Raw genomic sequence first — 18,065 nt, 5'->3', positions numbered from 1 at the left:
TTTTCCACTGAAGTGTTGGTGTTTGTGGTTTTGTTGATGTTATAGAAGTATCTCTAAGCTTTTTAAAATGCTAATTAGTTTTTCAGTGGAAAATACTGGCTTTCCTCAGTTTAACCACATCAATAGGTACTCCAAATAAACTTTGGTTTGTGGAGCACATTAGAAATGGAACAATTCTTGATGTGGCTTAGTTTGTCCTGTTCTTTCTTACTATTTTATCTGATTTATAGTAGGCCTGGCCATGGCAAACACTAATATAACAGATCCTTTTTCTTAGAGTTGTGTTCATGGGGTGTACACTTGTGCATTTGTTTAGGATAGATATTAATATGATTATTTCTCCAAACTATGATTTTTTTTTTAAGATTTTATTTACTTATTCATTAGAGACACACACAGGGTGGGGGGTGGGCAGAGATACAGGCAGAGGGAGAAACAGGCTCCATGCAGGAAGCCCGATTTGGGACTCGATCCCGGGTCTCCAGGATCACACCCTGGGCTGAAGGCAGCGCTAAACTGCTGAGCTACCAGGGCTGCCCCTCCAAACTATGATTTTTAGGGATTTTTTTTTTGCTTTGTAAATTCCTGTCATAAGGCTAAATTACAGATAAGCTTCTGGGTTGACAATTTTTTGCTTAAACTACATTCTTTGTGTTATATGGATATAGAATAAAATGAAAAAATTCACAAATCTTTTTTTAAACTTGGTGAGGTCTTTATGAAATTATACGAAAATCAGATGCATTGTTACATGTAGTCTCCAGCCATTTCTTTTTTTTTTTTCCTGCTTCACAAATTATTTTTGCAATTCACAGCTTGCTATTCACAGCTTTTTATACTTTGAATTTTTAGTGACATGCTTTCTTCCCAGTTTTATTGCAGGAAGTAATGGTAATAGTATCAAAACTTAAAGCCCCAAACTGTTAAACCTAAAGGTAGTTTATCTAGGGACACCTGAGTGGCTGTCAGTTAAGTGGCCAACTCTTGATTTTGGCTCAGGTTATGATTTCAGGGTTCTGGGATGGAGCCTGTGTCACGTTCCACACTCAACAGGGATCCTCTACTTGAGGATTCTCTCCATCCCTCTGCTCAAATAAATGTATGCTCCTGTATGTGAGCATTCTATCTCAAATAAATCTTTAAAAAAAAAGTTTGTCTATGTCCAGGATATATTTTTTTTTGGTTTTTTTTAGTTAAAAATTTTAAAGTCATTTTCATGATGACATACAAGGAAACCTCCATGGATGTAGGAGTATGTGAATTATGGCTCTGAATTCCCTCAGTTTGGTCATAGGACTTTATCAGGGTCAACATACAAGGGCTGCTTGCCTCCCAGTGAGGGCCACCACATCTTATCAGCATCAACATATTGGTATTACCTATTCTTTATACTGCAAAACCTGCCAGATGGGTGGGGTTGGTAGAGCCAGACTTTGTGCTAACTGTATCTAGGGTCATTATTCAGGGTTTGCTAATTTACCTATAGCTACTAATAGCAAGGATATTCCTAGAATTTCCTACAATTGAATATAAAAATCCATTGCTTTTGTGGCCCCGTGACATCCGCTCTCATTACTGGGCTGGTTGCTGATCCTTTCAGCACTTGACAAAAGAATTTGAACTATTGTTGCCAAAGAGAGAGCCTTAAATCTACAAGGCAACTAATGGGCAGTTATTTGTTTATTTTAAAGATTTTATTTATCATGAGAGAGACAGAGAAGCAGGCTTCATGCAGGGAGCCCGTCGTGGGACTTGATCCTGGGACTCCAGGACAGGATCACACCCTGAGCTGAAGGCAGCGCTAAACCGCTGAGCCACCTGGGCCTCTGTGGACATTTATTTATTAACAACTTAAGATACTCTGTTTTAATCCCTACTAGAAACAAATGTGGGTGTGTATAATGTGTTCAGTACTTCTCTTGTAGATTTTTTTTGCCAGTTCTATTCATTATTGAAAATGTGGAATTGAAGTTTTCAACTCTTGGTGAATTGCCTATTCCTTGTTTTTTATTTTAATTATCTGTTAAGTATTTCTAATTGTTATATCTTTTTCTTGGATTGACCCTTTTATAGTTTAAAATATTCCTTTTTATCTGTAGTAAGATTTGTTTAGGTTTTTTTTTTTTTTTTTGAAGATTTTATTTATTCATGAGGGACCCAGAGAAAGAGGCAGAGACATTGGCAGAGAGAAGCAGGCTCCCCCTGAGGAACCTAATGTGGGATTTGATCCTGGGACCCTGGGATCATGCTTTGAGCCAAGGGCAGCTGCTCAACCACTGAGCCAGCCAGGTGTTCCTGTTTAGTTTGTTTTGTCTGATAATTAGCATAGGCCTTCCACATATCTCGCAGCTGCTGTGTTTGCATCATCTGATACCTTTTGTATTCTTTTATTTTCACTGTATTTCTTTCTTTGGATCTAAAATGTGTCTGGAGACAGCATTTAGTTTTTTTAAAATCTAGTTTGTCTTTTGGATTGTTGAATCCATTCACATTTAATGTTATTAATATGGGGGGGATATACATCTGCTGTTTATGCTTTTTGTTTTCTAGGTCTTGTGTCTTTCCCCCCCCTTAACATTTCTTTGCATTAAGTGAATATTTTCTAGTGTACATTTCAATCTCCTTAATGGTTTTTTTACTGTATATTTTGTGAAAACACAAATTACTTTTAAAAATCATTTTTATCTGCATTTAAGGTGTTAAACATTTAAAATCTGATCTATTTTTATTTATTTATTTTTGATATATTTTTTAAATGCTTGTGATTTTAAAACAAACTGAAAAGGCTGTCACTAGTACAGAGGTAGGGAGGTGAAGAGTATGGGGCCCAATGAGGTTTGTTTTTGAATCCTGCCAGTCCTAGAATATGTGTGCACCTTTGTGGATGGCCTAATCTCATAGAGTCAGGTTGATATCAGGAATAAAGGGAAGGGGAGTAGGATTTTAAATTTAGAGATTTGGTAGGAGGAAGGTCAGCTCTGTCATTGGAGATGCATATTCCAATTACAAGGGTGGGCTTTATAGATTTGATGATGGAAGGATGGAGAATTGGTGCTATTTCTCCCCTCAAATATAAGGAGCTGAATTAGGGCAGGGGGAGCATGGTTGGAGTGGCTAGGGACCAGGGCGGAGAGAAAAAGTCGTAGAGCATGGGGGAAAAAAATTCAAAAAATGAAGTAGAATTGTGAGCGGTGTTAAGTTTTATGTTTTTGTTCATAAAGTAAAATTAGTCGGCTGGCTTGTGTCAAAATTTTTTTTTTCCCCAGAAAACTTCAGCTATTCCTGTGCAGAGAAGGAGATTCTTAAGTTCAGCCATACTTGGGATTTGTCAGGTAAGTGCCATGCTGGAGTTGGGTGGAGATTTTGGCAAAAAGTTAATTTTTTTCAAGTGAAATTAAAATGATAGACCATGGAAATCCAGTCTCTTGTACTCTCCACTATAGTATATTTTCAAAAAGTTTAATACTTTGTATCTAGAAGTAGAGACTCTGCAATCTGAAATAAAGTCAGACAACTTTTGACTCCTTCCCTCTAAATAGGTAGTTCAGGGATGATTTTCCAGGCTTTAGTTTCCTTGTGTGCTAGCAAAGCAGAGAGAGGAATAAAGTAACCCCAAATTACTCAGAGCGTTTGTCTGCCTACCCATATGCTCTGTATTGGTCCTCTACCGGCTGCTCTCTTGTAATCACAGACTTGGTGGCTTAAATAACACCTGTATTTCTCACAGATCGAGGTATTTGGTTTCTCCTGAGGCCTCTTGGCTTGTAGTCAGCCTCCTTCTCTGTGTGACCTCACATGGTCTTTCCTCTGTGCATATGCCTGCTGTCTCTCTTAAAGGACACCAGTCCTGTTGGATTAAGGCCCTGTCCTTATCACCTCACTTAAATTTAATTACCCCCCTGAAGGGCCTGTCCCCAAATATAGGGGGTTAGGGCTTCAACATAGGAATTTGGTGGTAAAAAGACACAATTCACTCCATAACAGCCTCCCACCCTAAGTATGCATAAAAACTAAGGGAAACTTATTAGGCATCATTAACTCTAGAAGTGCTGCTTTGTATTACGCCTGTGCCTGATCAGCCAGTTTTTTTTTTTGTTTTTTTGTTGTTTTTTTTTTTTTTTGAGTAAACTCTGTCCCCAACCTGGGACTCAAACTCATGACCCTAAGGTCAGGAGTTGCATGCTCTACTGACAGCCAGCCATTATTAAGGAGCTTTCCTGGGAGAAGGCATGTGAGGAATACAGAGATGTCTCTTCCTAGGATCTTTTTGTTTGTTTTTTAATTTTTATTTAAATTCTGTTAGCCAGGGGATCCCTGGGTGGCTCAGTGGTTTGCCGTCTGCCTTCGGCTCAGGGCGTGATCCTGGAGTCCCAGGATCAAGTCCCACATCGGGCTCCCTGCATGGAGCCTACTTCTCCCTCTGCCTGCATCTCTGCTCCCCCCCCCCCCCCCCCCCCGTCTCTCTCTGTCTCATGAATAAATAAATAAAAAATCTTAAAAAAAAATTCCCTTAGCCAGCATATACTGTGTCATTAGTTTCAGACGTAGAGTTTAGTGATTCACAGTTGCATATAACACCCAGTGCTCGTCACATCAGGTGCCCTCCTTAATGCCCATCACCCAGTTACCCCATCACCCCTGTCCCCTCCTTCCAGCACCCCTGAGTTTGTTTCATATAGTTAAGAGTCTCTTATGATTTTTCTCTCTGATTTCTTCCCACTCCGTTTTTCTGGGATCTGTTTTTAATTCAGATGGATATATGCCTTCTTCAATCTTTTCAATCTTGTTTTTCTTCTTAGTGAGAACACTATGACCCATAATTTAGTAAGTCTTAAAGATCTATAGATTGTTTTGGATTTTCTCTATTACATCTATTACATCTGTGAATATCCATTTTATGTTTTCCTTCCCAATTCTTATACTTTCCAGGATCTCCAATACAGTGATTAATAGAAGGGACAATAGTGGTGTATTTGTTTTATTGTCAGTCTAAATGTTTAAAGCTAACATTTATCAAAATTAAGGAAATTTGTGTTGTTTGATAAAACTGTTCTAATGAATGTGAATTTTTTGAAAAGTTCTTGCATCTGTTGAATTTAGGATTTTAAAAATTATTGTTATTTGGTTAATTTTCAAATGACAAATCTTGTATTTCTGAAATAATCCTAATTTGATCATGATAGGTTATCATTTTCATGTCACCACATTTGGTTTGCTTACATTTTGTTTAGGATTTTTGTTTTTACGTTTCTGCAAAAAATTGGCTTCTAATTTTCCTTCTTTCTGGCTTTTGGATGACAGCCTCAATGAATGAGCTCTAAAGTGTTCTCTTTTTTATCTTTTTTCATATTAGATTATTTCTTTCATAGATTGTTAGCATACTCCAGCAAAGCCGTATTGGTCTGGCATTTTCTTTGTGAAAAGAGACTTGATTATCAATTAATTGGTACTTAAATGGTATTGTTACCATGTCAATCCTGGTTAGGTGTATTTTTCGAAGAATTTCTCTATTCTTCTAAATTTGAAATGTATTGGAATAAAATTATTCAAAATAAATACTTAGTATTTTTAACATCTATAGGGTCTAGTAGTAGTCTCTATTGCCAATATTGCACTTTTTAAAAAAAGATTGATTTTAGAGATAAAGTGAGAGTGTGCTCGCAAGCAGGCAAACACGTAGAAGGAGAGAGAATTCCACAAGTAGACTTCCTGGCTGAGCATGGAGCCTGACTCAGAGCCAAAAACAAGAGTTTACCACTTAACCAACTGAGCCGCCCAGGGGCACCCCCTCACCCCCAGTATTGCACTTTTATTTTTATTTTTTAAGCATTTTTTAAAAAAGATTTTATTTATTTATTCATGAGACACGGGGGGGGGGGGGGCAAGAGACACAGGCAGAAGGAGAAGCAGGCTCCATGCAGGGAGTCTGACGTGGGACTCAATCCCGGGTCTCCAGGATCACACCCTGGGCTGAAGGTGCTGCTAAACCGCTGAGCCACCTGGGCTGCCCTATTGCACTTTTAAAATGTCATGATCAGTATTGTTAGAGGCTTATTGATTTTTATTCTTTTTTTAATATTCTTTTTTAAAGAATTACCTTGTGACTTGTTGAATCTCTACATTTTTGTTCATTATTTTATTTTCACTCTCATCATTTCTTTTCTTAGGTTAGCTTATTATGATAAATGTGGAGTTCATGTCCCAGTCTAATTTTTATTTTATTTTATTTTTTAAAATTTTTATTTATTTATGATAGTCACACAGAGAGAGAGAGGGGCAGAGACACAGGCAGAGGAAGAAGCAGGCTCCATGCAGGGAGCCCGACGTGGGATTCGATCCCGGGTCTCCAGGATCGCGCCCTGGGCCAAAGGCAGGCGCTAAACCGCTGCGCCACCCGGGGATCCCTAATTTTTATTTTATATCAATAACTAATTTTTAAAAGATTTTAAGTAATCTCTACACCCAAGGTGGAGTTCAGACTCACAACCTTGAGATCAAGAATCATATGCTCTACCAACTGCATCAACCAGATCCCCCCCTTAGTCTTCTTTTTAAAATATATTACGAATTATCCTCAAGGGTTAAGTAAACATGAGTATAAGAGCATGTTATGGACTGAATTGCATGTCCCTCTTCACCTATTCCTAGGTTGAAGCCTAACCCCTAATGTAACTATTTGGAGATGGGCCTTTAGGGAGGCAATTAAAGTTAAATGATGTCATAAGGGTGAGGCTTGATCCAGTAAGACTGGTGTAGAGGAAGAGGCACCAGAGAGCACTTTTTCTCTTTGTAATGTAAGTATAAAGTACATTCCTTATTTTTCAATTATTTGGCAATTTCCTAGTTACTTTTTTCCCTGTAATTTCTAGATTGATTCCATTATAAATTAATCTGAATTACTTTAATACTTTGAAAATTGAGATTTACTTCTGGCTCAGCTAGATGGTCATATTGGTAAAAATTCCATGTGTGTTTGGAAAGAATGTGTATTCTGCATTTGGGGTGTACTGTTAATATGCTTACTTTACATTTGTTTAATTTTGTTATTTTAATCTGTGTTCATGAATGAATAAATAAAATCTTAAAAAATAATAATTGCCTACCAAAAATGGCAAAAACATCTTGTGCCAAATTCCATTATTTTCTGAGACTGTGCCATAATATCTTACCTTCAAAGTTTGGACAATTAAGCACTTTCTGGAATAAATTGGACTGGCTAAACTTAAAAGAAGAAGAAAAAAAATCTGTGTTCATGTGCTGTGGTTATAGATTTGACCATTTTTAGATTTAGCAATATACTGTTGGTCAGTACAAATTAACCATTTTGGAAGGCAATTTGTCACTGTTGATGTAAATAATTTTAATGTTCTTTGACACATTGATTTCACTTCTAGGAATTTCCAGAAACAGGCACAAACATAAAAGCATAAATATAAGAATGCTTAGTTTAGGATAGTTTATAAGCACAAAAACTTAAGAAAACCAAATAGAAGAAACATAAGAAAGTGAATAGAGGACTGGTTGAATGATGATATACAGAGAAACTAATGTTATGCAGACAATGAATATATATATATATATATATATATATTTTTTTTTTTTTTTTACATGATAGTCACACAGAGAGAGAGAGAGAGAGGCAGAGACACAGGCAGAGGGAGAAGCAGGCTCCATGCACCGGGAGCCCGACGTGGGATTCGATCCCGGGTCTCCAGGACTGCGCCCTGGGCCAAAGGCAGGCACTAAACTGCTGCGCCACCCAGGGATCCCCAATGAATATATTTGTAGTGCAATGATAAGGTATCCTAGATACAGTAATGAAAATCAGACAAAAAGACAGGGTTTTCTCCATGTGTTTGCTTTTTATGTATAAAGTTTTCTGAAAGGGAAGGTAGCAGTAGACACCCTTAGGGAGTTAGACAATGGGAATAGACAAAAAGGACTTTTTACCATGTGTTTGACTTGTTCGTTTTGTTTCAGTGAGCATGGGTTACTCATAATAAAGAGCCTGTTAGAATAAATAAAAGCAGAAAGTAGTTGCCACTTCAGTGTAACAAACAAAATACTTTTATGTAGAATGAATGCCTGTAAAACACCCTAGACAATTTTTTTTTTATATTTGCTGTATTTATTATATCCTCCTTTGCTCTTTTGTTTCTCTTCCCCAAATTAAAGATGAAGCTTTGATCTGAGGTTTCTGGAATTATGATAGACATAGCATTGGTATCAAGGTAAACTAATTTTCTTGGGAAGTTTTATGTAGATAAATTTTTAATAAAAGTTCCTTATTTCCTACAGATTTCCTGACATTCAGAACAACTGACTTTTAATACACTGCTACTACATCAAATCAACAATGAATTGGAATGTAAAACCAGAGAATGTCACCTTACCACCACAGTATCCTAAAAAGCAGTCATCTTTTTTGGAGCAGGCTTTAATAAATACACTTAATACAACATCTCAAAGTTCTTTAAACTATCCTGGAAGTAACCAAGAAGCATGTATGTTTCTTGGTAATTCAAATACAGTTTCACAGCCACTGCTAAACATCAGAAATTATCCAGCTCCTCAGCAAATCCCTATTCCTGATATGCATAATGGGACAGTTGTGGCCTCACAAACTTCAGTAGAAGGAATCACATATGCAAATGTTAAAGGATCCAAACAACTAAATCACAATTTGCAAATGTCTTCAGGAGTTACACAAAATATATGGTTGAACTCTCAAATGAGGAATTCTATGCTTTCTCATACAGGGGCAACTGTGTCCCATCAAACTGGTTTTGGAACTAATACACCTAATTTACATGCACTACAGAATCAATTTGTATCATCAGATTCCTATTCTATGCAACTACAAATGATCCCTCCTAATTCTGCAAGAGTTCCTGTAACTTATCAAGGAGCCCCAAGACTTAACCCATCTTTATCAGAACGACAGGCTGATTGGGCACAACAGTATACATCCAGTGGACTGACTTACCCAGATTACAGATCACTTCCAAAGCAATACAATTACCCGTCACAAAGCTTTTTGCAAGATCCCACTCATCAGAAACAAAATCCTATGCCATCTACATCATTGCAGATGAAAAATAGTCACCCTCCAGATTCTCCACGGACTTTACAGTCAAAGCAGACTGCAAGTATACAGTCCTATCAATGTGCAGTTACTCATACTGACAAAAGACCACTTCCTCCGCCTTCTGACTGTAGATATGTAAGCCAGCCTTTTCAAAGTACTCAGCATGTTATTAAACAGACTTCTCTGGGTGTTTCTCAGAGTCAAGAAATGCACTTACCTGAAATGAGGAGAGACTTTCCTAGAAACTTTCAACAGCATTGGCAAAGCCTTAATGAAAATGTCAGCACAGTTGGAAATTCCTGTAACTTGAAAATAAATACTAATGTCACTCAGCCTTTTACTGAACCTGTTAGATCTTCTATAGATGGTGTTCAGACCCTTGCTCAGAATAATCAAGAGAGAAGCGTAGACTCTTGTGATCTATCTTCAAATCAAATACTGGACACAAATGCCACAAAAGAGAAGTTAGTGAGGGATATTAAAACATTAGTAGAAATAAAAAAGAAGTTTTCCGAACTTGCAAGGAAAATTAAAATTAATAAAAATCTTTTGATGGCAGCAGGTTGTATTAAAACAACTGATACCCCTTACAATGAATTAGCTCCAAATTCTGAATTGTCTGTGAAACAAAATGTCCAAATCCAGTCTGGGCCACAGGTAACCCTACTGACTCCAGAGAATAAGCCACCAACCATAATGGAATCTGCAAAAGAAACAAGTAGAACACACACTACAATGAATTCTAACATTCAAGACCTCAATTGGGGAAATTGTAACCAAGTGAATTCTACTTTACGAAATTCTGTCTATTCAGAAAAGTTACCAATGCCAGACCAGTTAAATGATATGAAAGTTAGGACTTCTTTAAAGTCATCAACTGTTGAGATTACCCAGACAACATTAAATAACACCCAGGTTTCATCAGGAAATGTCAACGTTGAACCAAATGTGCCAACAAATTCTGAAACAACTTCTGTTCCTCAGTCTACATCTTTTGAGGAATATGTTTCAAAATACCCAAATAAAAATACGCTGATTCTCAGTTTACTTACATGTAGAGATAAACTACAGGAGAAATTATTTAAAAATACTGGTGAAACTATTCAGGGCTCTAAACCACATAGTTTTGAAATTAGTTCAAATACCCAAGTCACTGGTAACCAAACGAATTTGAAAACCATGGAAACTCCAAGTCCTTGTAATATAAATACCAAGGTTTTAGACAACTCTTTTTGCCTTGAGCGGAAATCCTCGAGTGGAATGTCTTCTAAAAGTGACCATCACTTTTCCATGGAATTGCTAGCAACATGTCTTTCTCTGTGGAAAAAGCAACCTAAAGAACCTACAGAAGAAAAACAGTATAATGAGGCAAAAAACAGAACAGCAGTTGGATTTTCAAAGCCTGTGGAAACCTGTGATAAGAGTCCATTTTTAGTTGTAGGAAATTCTCAGAATAAGATGGTAAACACTTCCCAAGAAACATCTTTGTCAACAGTAGTACAGAATTATGAGTCTTCCAGTGCAACTGTTACAAAGGGAACAGAACTTCAGGTTGCTGTAGTGTCACCCTTAATTCTTTCAGATGTCAAAACATTGTCTGCCAAAGGTGTAACACCTGAAGCGGTACCTGAAACACTGTATCCAGTTATTAAAGAAGGCAGTGTTTGTAGCTTACAAAATCAGTTGGCAGAAAATACCAATGTTACTGCTGCGTTGAAAGCTAATGTTAATGAACCAGTAGCAGATACCACAACAAATACAAAGATGTTCTCATCAGTTCAGAAGGAAGATCAAAATGAATCGACTAATTCAGAAGATACACCTAATAGCCATCAAGGAGATCATATCAAATCCGAACCAGATCCCCACTGTTCTGTGAGTGAACAGCAGGCCTCATATAAGTCAAGGAACAGTGATATTGTTAGTGGTGATATGTTACATATTGACAACATTTGTTCTCTTGTTGAAGGTGATACATCTTATAATTCCCAAATAGCAGAGATATTCAACTTGCCTCCTTTGAAAAGGGTTGAGCCACAGAAATCTTCTCTACCCAATCATCAAGTGATTAGTAAAAAAGAGCAAATAGACAGCCTCACTGAAAATAAAGACTTTGGTTTTCAAAATGGTAATTTTTCACTGTGTGTAGATGTTTCACATAAAATAACTGGACCAGCAGAATCACCACAACATCCAGAATCGTTATCTTTGAAGTATGTTAAAGCCAACAGTGAAATTCTAGAGGAAAGCAACGTGGAACATGTCACTAAAAAAGAAAGCACAGCTAATGATACATGTTCATTGTCTGCTATTCCTCAGGAAGGTGATGCGTCCTGCAATTATACTGCCCAAGATCCTGCAAGAAGTGAGATTCTCAATGATAAGGCATCTTTCTCATACCTACACGATCAGCTGTCAGAACTTTTAAAAGAATTTCCCTATGGTATTGAAGCTGTGAACACAAAGGAAGGTTCTGTGGCCCAACAGATAACCAACCAAATCTCAAAAGATCAAACTGGTTGTGACTTCAAGGACTCAACAGAACAAATACAGATTACGGTATTAAACTCTGAGCAAATGAAAGAATTATTTCCTGAACATGACGACCCACTCTGTGAGGTTGACAAGTTGACAGAACATCAGAAAGAAGAGCCTATAAAAATAGAAGGGAGTCCGTGTGACCCACAAGCAGATACAGATGGAAAGACTGATGATAATATAATGGATTCAGAGAAAGATGATGTTGGTTGCTATACATTGGGGTGGCTGTCTATGGTTTATGAAGGAGTACCCCAGTGTCAATATAATTGCATCAATAACTCAGCTTCAAAAGAAGACAAAGGGGAAAATCAGTGTTCACCTTTGAAGATCAAAAGTTGTAAGGAAGGAGAAAGAACTTCTGATAGAAATGTCTCTCGTGGATGTGAGAGTCCTCTAAATAACAATCTGAAGATTCCTTTGACTTTTCCAGATAAGAAAAACCATTCTCCTGAAATAGAGCAAGGCAAAAATATAACTGAAATGCCCAAAACAAAACACAAATCACTGAGGACAGAACAAGAATTATCAGGTCAGTTTTTTTCTAAAGGTGATAAAAAACTAGATTCCATGCAAAGTCACAAAAGAAAAGGAAAACTGCAGTTTCATGAGATAACTTTTCACACCAGTAATAAAATGACAAAATTTTCTCAAGAGAGTCTGCACCAAAAGCTCATGGCACAAAACTCACACCCACTAAAAACAAAGGCAGGCTTCTTGACAAATAAAAATAAAGATTTACATATGAAAAATGGTTCTTTGGTACAATCAGTATCCTCAGAGAAAAGATTGAAAGGTGGCTTTGGAACAGAAGTTTCGGATAAAAGGAAGTTAGATGATGGGAGCATACTTGATTCAAAAGTAAAGAAGAAGAAATATGATAAACAAGAGCAGAATAAAAATGGGGATGGAACATTTAAATTATGTAATATTTTGTCAATCCCAAATGAAAGAGCCAGGGTTAAAGAAAAGACTATGTCAAATGTTAAATCCGCAGCCTCTAAGGGTAACTCATCTAAAATTAATAAAGTTCTAACACCAAAGGAATATTTGCAAAGACAGAAACACAAAGAAGCAATGGGTAGCAACGCATCAAAGAAAAGCTGTGTGAGAAACTTACAGTGTGATTCTCAATACATGAAGTCTAATAAACTTTCCACGCAAGTAGGGAGTTGGGAGAAATCAAATGAGAGACACAATAGCAGTGTACAGACTTGTAAGGAATCATTAAATATTTGTGCAAGCCATGGTAAAAACCTCAAGACTGACTCTTCAGAGGAGTCTAAAGCATACATTTCAAGGGATGCTAAGGGAATAGTTGGTGGAAATCAACCTGAGAAAATGTGGATTGATAAAACCAAGTTAGACAAAAATTCAAACAGTGAAGTGGAATTCAGTCAAATGCCTCCCCAGTCAAAGGATCAAAGGAAAACGTATCTGAACAGAGTTGCATTTAGATGCACTGAGCACGAGAGCATTTGTCTCACAAAATTAGACAGTTCACCAAGGAAGTTTAATAAAGAGAGACCAGAAAATAAACCTCAGAGCCTCTTACCTGTGAAAGATACCACAGAAAAACCAAACATGCTGGAATTTAAGTTATGTCCAGATGGCCTGATTAAGAATACAAATTCTGTTGATGACTGGAAGGATCTGCAGCCTTGTCCTAGGAAGGAAGAAGCCCCTGTGCAAGGTCTAGTATGATTTTTTTGATGGTGTCTCCCAACACTAAAGCATTGTAGGTGAACAGTGGGTTAGCACTACTTATGCCATCTGGGTAGCTAGCAAAGACTTAAATGCATTTGCCATTCCTTGGTATTTGCTTTTCTAAATCAATGGTTCATTGGGCACTATTTGTTTTATCGCCCTCTTCCTGTAAATTGTACTCCATTTGTATTGATGACAAGTGGTATGTAAAATTCTAGGATTTGCCAAATACAAAGATTTCCTTTTTCACCAAGAAGCCTATATTATGGAAAACGTTCTTTGTGCTAAGTTAGAAAAGTGTTTTTACATTATTTCATGTGTTTTGTTGATTCTCATTTGGACTTGTAATTTCAAAGCCCTGTGAATTGAAATTTTAGTCTAGATATGAGGGAATAATTATTATATATTAGTGAAAACTTTTATACATAAGGAAATGTATAAAACTTATTGTCATCTTTGAAATAGTTGGCGACTGTGTTACCAGAAAAGTTAAAGCGCTACTGTTGGCTGAATGATAGAATTCTCATCATAGTGCAAAGAAAGAAGAAAATAGATGACTAATGATTTGTGATAGTAAGGAAATGTTTAGGGGTTGTGGATATTATATATATAATAACATGTTGAGAAATTGAGATTGGAAAACTAAAGGATTTGAATGGCAATCTTAATTTCTCCTGTGCTGTTCAGATGGAATCTGTTGGAGCACAGAAAGTTATGATGTAAATTAAGGTACATTTTCTTGAAAGGAGATAGGGATATGATAAAATAGGGTATATAATTCATTTTGTAAAGCATTGGTGATTTTACTTGGCCATAGAAGTAGATCTTTGGAAACTGAGGCATGGGTGTAACAAGAACATTAAAAGTGGAGTTGGGGGCAATGGGAGTGACTTTCTGTTTCCTGTGCCCTTAAGTACCTTGACATTTGTTGATATTCAACCTAAGTGGGAGAGACATAATTTCATGGTGAAAACAAACTTTTTTTTTTTTTTTTAAACAAACTTAAAGCAACTTATTTTTCATTTATGAGATACTCAGGCACTTGAAATGGAAGAAAACATTTTTTTTCAGGCTTCTTTTAGACTTGTGTTATACATAAATATATTTAATACCTTTCAAAGTCTATTTTACGTTCACCTGATTTTCCTTCACAATACTAAAAGAGATGAATAGCAATTTCTAGAGCTCTGAAAATGAATATTTAAATAGTTACAGGAATAAAAAGTACAAAAGAAGACTGGTTAAGAGGTACAACTGAGGAGAAAAGGATGCCAGAAGCCAAACAAGAAATAGGTAAAATTATCATCTATTTAAATTTTTATTTTATCTATTGGGCACTTGGTCATCTAGAAGCTGAATTATAGTTAAACAATTCTGAGGTTTGGTTTTTATCCATGTTTTTAAAGTGATTCAGTGTTTGTATGAGTGGTTGGAAGATTTTTTGGGGGTATTTTTTCTCATGCTGTGGAGAAGGAAACAGTGATCTATTTCCTCTTAGCAAGAAAATGTTTCTCATCATGAGTTAGGTAGGGTAAGGGGTTGGCATACTTTTCTCCCTCCCTAGGACTAGATGGTGAATATTAAGTTTTTCGGAATGTAAGTTCTCTTAAATACTTGTCTCTTGACACTGTAGTGAGAAGATAATTATAAATGAATGTTTATGGGCTATGTTTCAATTAAACTTTATTTACCATCTCAGGCTAGAGGCTAGGCTTGGCCTACAGGCCATGTCCTGTTTGCCAGCCCCTGGTCAAAACAAGATAGGCAAGGATGTTTCTATTTTATCCCTGGGAGGTTAGATCATTTTATTGAAATTCCATGACTAGTAACTGAATAGGGACTTGAAATAGATCCCCACTTTTCAAAGTTAATTAAGTGTGGAATCTGAGTTATTTTGATGATGAAAGATGGAGCCTCCTAGTTCAAATTTCTTTCTTTTATAGGGGAGGATTTTGGGCCAAGGGCCAACCAGAAAAGGCAAAGCTTTCAAGTATCTGATTTAAGTAGTGAAATGAATGTACTTTGTTTTTAGGGTTTCATATTGAGAACTAGAAGCTAGAGTTCAGGAGTTTTACCTTAGTTTGGTTAACTGAATATGTAAAGATAAGGGTTTAGAATTCCTTGAGAATGGAAGGAAGCAGAATTTTACCATGAGCAACAATAAAGAAGCACATTTCTTAAAAGGGAGGAGTGTGACAAAATTGAGAAGAGAGCTTAAATACATAGGCTTATAGAAATTGAGTTTTACGTATTAAAGGTGCATATAGGAAAAAACTAAGTTCAATAGAAGACTCAAAGAAGGAAGAAATGCACCCTTAATCAGAACCGAAAAACAGTTGAAAGAGGGGAAAATGAATTTTAAGACTCCTGAGTGTAGAGAACACACTTCTAAGGGTGGAACACAGGAATTAAAAAAAAAAATGAGAAAGATAGAAATGGTCATGGAGATTAGGCAAGGAAGGTCCTTGGAAATAGTAGACACCTTACCTCACAGAGAAGGTGAGAGGCATGGTTGGGACCTGAATCTGAAAATACGGATGCCTGTACAGATTGACCAAAGATAAGCGTGAACTAAATGAGAATTCTAAAGATAACCACAAATAGGAGGAGCAATAAGCTGAAGTTGAATAAACCTCAATACTCAGAATCACTATGAAAAAAAATACAAGTTGGGGCACAAGCTCTAGGAGATCTGATGTATGGTAGAGAAAAGCCAAAATATGAGTCACAGCTCTGTCAAAAGTGTAAGATTGAATCACTGGGTTGTACCTGAAACTAATATAACACTGTATGTCAGTTTTATTTCAATTAAAAAGTAAAGGCAAATAAAGTTCACCTGTAATCCAAAAAAGCCTGATAAGGTTTAGGAAAAATGTGAACAAATACCAAGATGAAGGGTGGACAATGTGAATTAGTGTGAAGAGAAACAAAAACAAATGTCATAAATTCCCAAACAGATGCAAAGAAACTTTTTAGATAATCATACATCTAAATTTGGTGGCAAAGGTTGGAGTGTAGATGGAACAAGATGTGAAACTATATCAAGTCAGGGTAAAGTACAGAGAAGAGGGAAGTAACAATTCAGTGGAAAATGACTTAGGGACCCATCTTAGCTATCAGTATTGCTGACATCAAAAAGAATGCTAACAAGGACGTACAAGAATTTGAAACAGTTGAAGGACCAAGAGGACAGAATACTTGACTTCTTAGAAAAAGGTAAAACAAGATTATTATACAGAAAGGAATGGCTAGAGCAGGAATGAAAACCATGGGAATTGTAAATAGGGGGAATGGCTACTGAGATGTAGAGGTACATCTAGAAATATAAGAAGTAGGAAAATTGGACCCATCAAAAAGATAATGAGACTAATGCAACACTGAAATAGTCTAACCAAACAAAAACTACAGACATGTCTTAGGATACCTAATATGTAGCAAGGCCAGAATATTAAAATAGTCTTTTCCATTCACTGAGTGGAACCAGCTTGTGCTCGTGCTCTTTATATTGCTAGTTTAAATAGCTTTTTAAAAAGGTCACATTTATAATAATCTGCAAATAAAAGTAGAATGGAAGAGCCCTGGACTGTGAAGATGGCATGAGAGTAGAAAATAGTTCCCAAAAGAGAGGCAAGATGTCCTGTGTGTATAATTTACCATTCTAAGATTAAAAGCCATAATTTATCAAGCTCCTTGTCCTAAATTGTATCCCAAAAAAGAATGCAGGTTTTCCTTCTTCATTTTAATTGATTATATATTAGTCACTAATACTGAGTAATAAAGTTTCTGTTTTCTTAGATAATAATGTTTTGACTAATTCAAGACTCTCGAAGAGAAGCTTCGGTGCAGATGGATTTGAGACACTACAAAATCCAGTAAAAGATTCAAAGGCAATGTTTCAAACCTACAAAAGGATGTATATGGAAAAGAGAAGCAGAAGCCTTGATAGCAGTCCTTTAAAACAATTCTGAGGCTAATTTTTTTGATGGTTCTATAATTGACACCAGAAAATTTCTGCCATTTTCTGTTCAGAATATATTGCTGGAAATGCTTGGAATTGCCATGATAAAATATCAAGAGAGTTTAGTTACCACTTAGTTATGTAAATCATTGAAGTTATTTAATAGGGCTTGGGGATCTTACCTGTGCATACCAGATATAAGAAATAGACGGTATTTGTCAGGGAAACCATAAGGTATTGAATTTTGACATTATTGAACAATATTTACCAGTTTATTTTGAAATGCTAACTATCCATCCTGAGGGAGGGCTGTTCTCAGTTAAGTACTTGCTTATTTTAGCTGGGACTGTAAATATGTTTATTTCTAAAGCTTATTAGCAAAACTTATTTTTTAAAAACCCTCACTGTGAATGTCAAAGTATATTCTTAAGTATTTTATACCTAATTGTAAACTTTGTCAGAAGTCTTGTTTTGTACTTGTTAAGCTGGACATAATTTTTGGATAATGTTTAGACATTACTTTTCATACTTGAAATAAACATTTATTTTTAAAATATATATAAATATATCATAGTGGTCTGTATTTGATTTTCTATCCTCACAACAGGACACATTTTAGAAGGGTGTTTTATTTATTTTATTTATTTATTTTTTTAAGATTTTATTTATTTATTTATTTATTTATTTATTTTAATTTTTTATTTATTTATGATAGTCACAGAGAGAGAGAGAGAGAGGCAGAGACATAGGCAGAGGGAGAAGCAGGCTCCATGC

General features: G+C 36.2%; 1 protein-coding gene across 5 annotated transcripts in view; it reads left to right on the top strand.

The window, feature by feature from the left end:
- RESF1 (retroelement silencing factor 1) overlaps window positions 1–17,859 on the top strand; it is a 28,793-nt gene extending 10,934 nt beyond the window's left edge. For 3 of the 5 annotated variants that reach the window (XM_049102302.1, XM_049102303.1, XM_049102301.1), the window contains 5 exons: window positions 3,267–3,332; window positions 6,649–6,794; window positions 8,299–13,319; window positions 14,543–14,626; window positions 17,129–17,859. In XM_049102302.1, the coding sequence (XP_048958259.1) occupies window positions 8,357–13,319; window positions 14,543–14,626; window positions 17,129–17,301 (5,220 nt within the window). In that variant the 5' untranslated portion in view covers window positions 3,267–3,332; window positions 6,649–6,794; window positions 8,299–8,356 and the 3' untranslated portion in view covers window positions 17,302–17,859. The remainder of the gene's footprint in view (window positions 1–3,266; window positions 3,333–6,648; window positions 6,795–8,298; window positions 13,320–14,542; window positions 14,627–17,128) is intronic. The other 2 variants (XM_035707368.2, XM_025455544.3) reach the window with 1 other exon arrangement.
- The last annotated feature ends 206 nt before the right edge of the window (window positions 17,860–18,065 follow it).

Source organism: Canis lupus, chromosome 27 (assembly GCF_003254725.2).
Source record: "Canis lupus dingo isolate Sandy chromosome 27, ASM325472v2, whole genome shotgun sequence".
NCBI classification, from domain to species: Eukaryota; Metazoa; Chordata; class Mammalia; order Carnivora; family Canidae; genus Canis; species Canis lupus.
The sequence above is the reverse complement of the archived record's forward strand: the minus strand, read 5'-3'. Positions and strand labels throughout refer to the sequence as shown.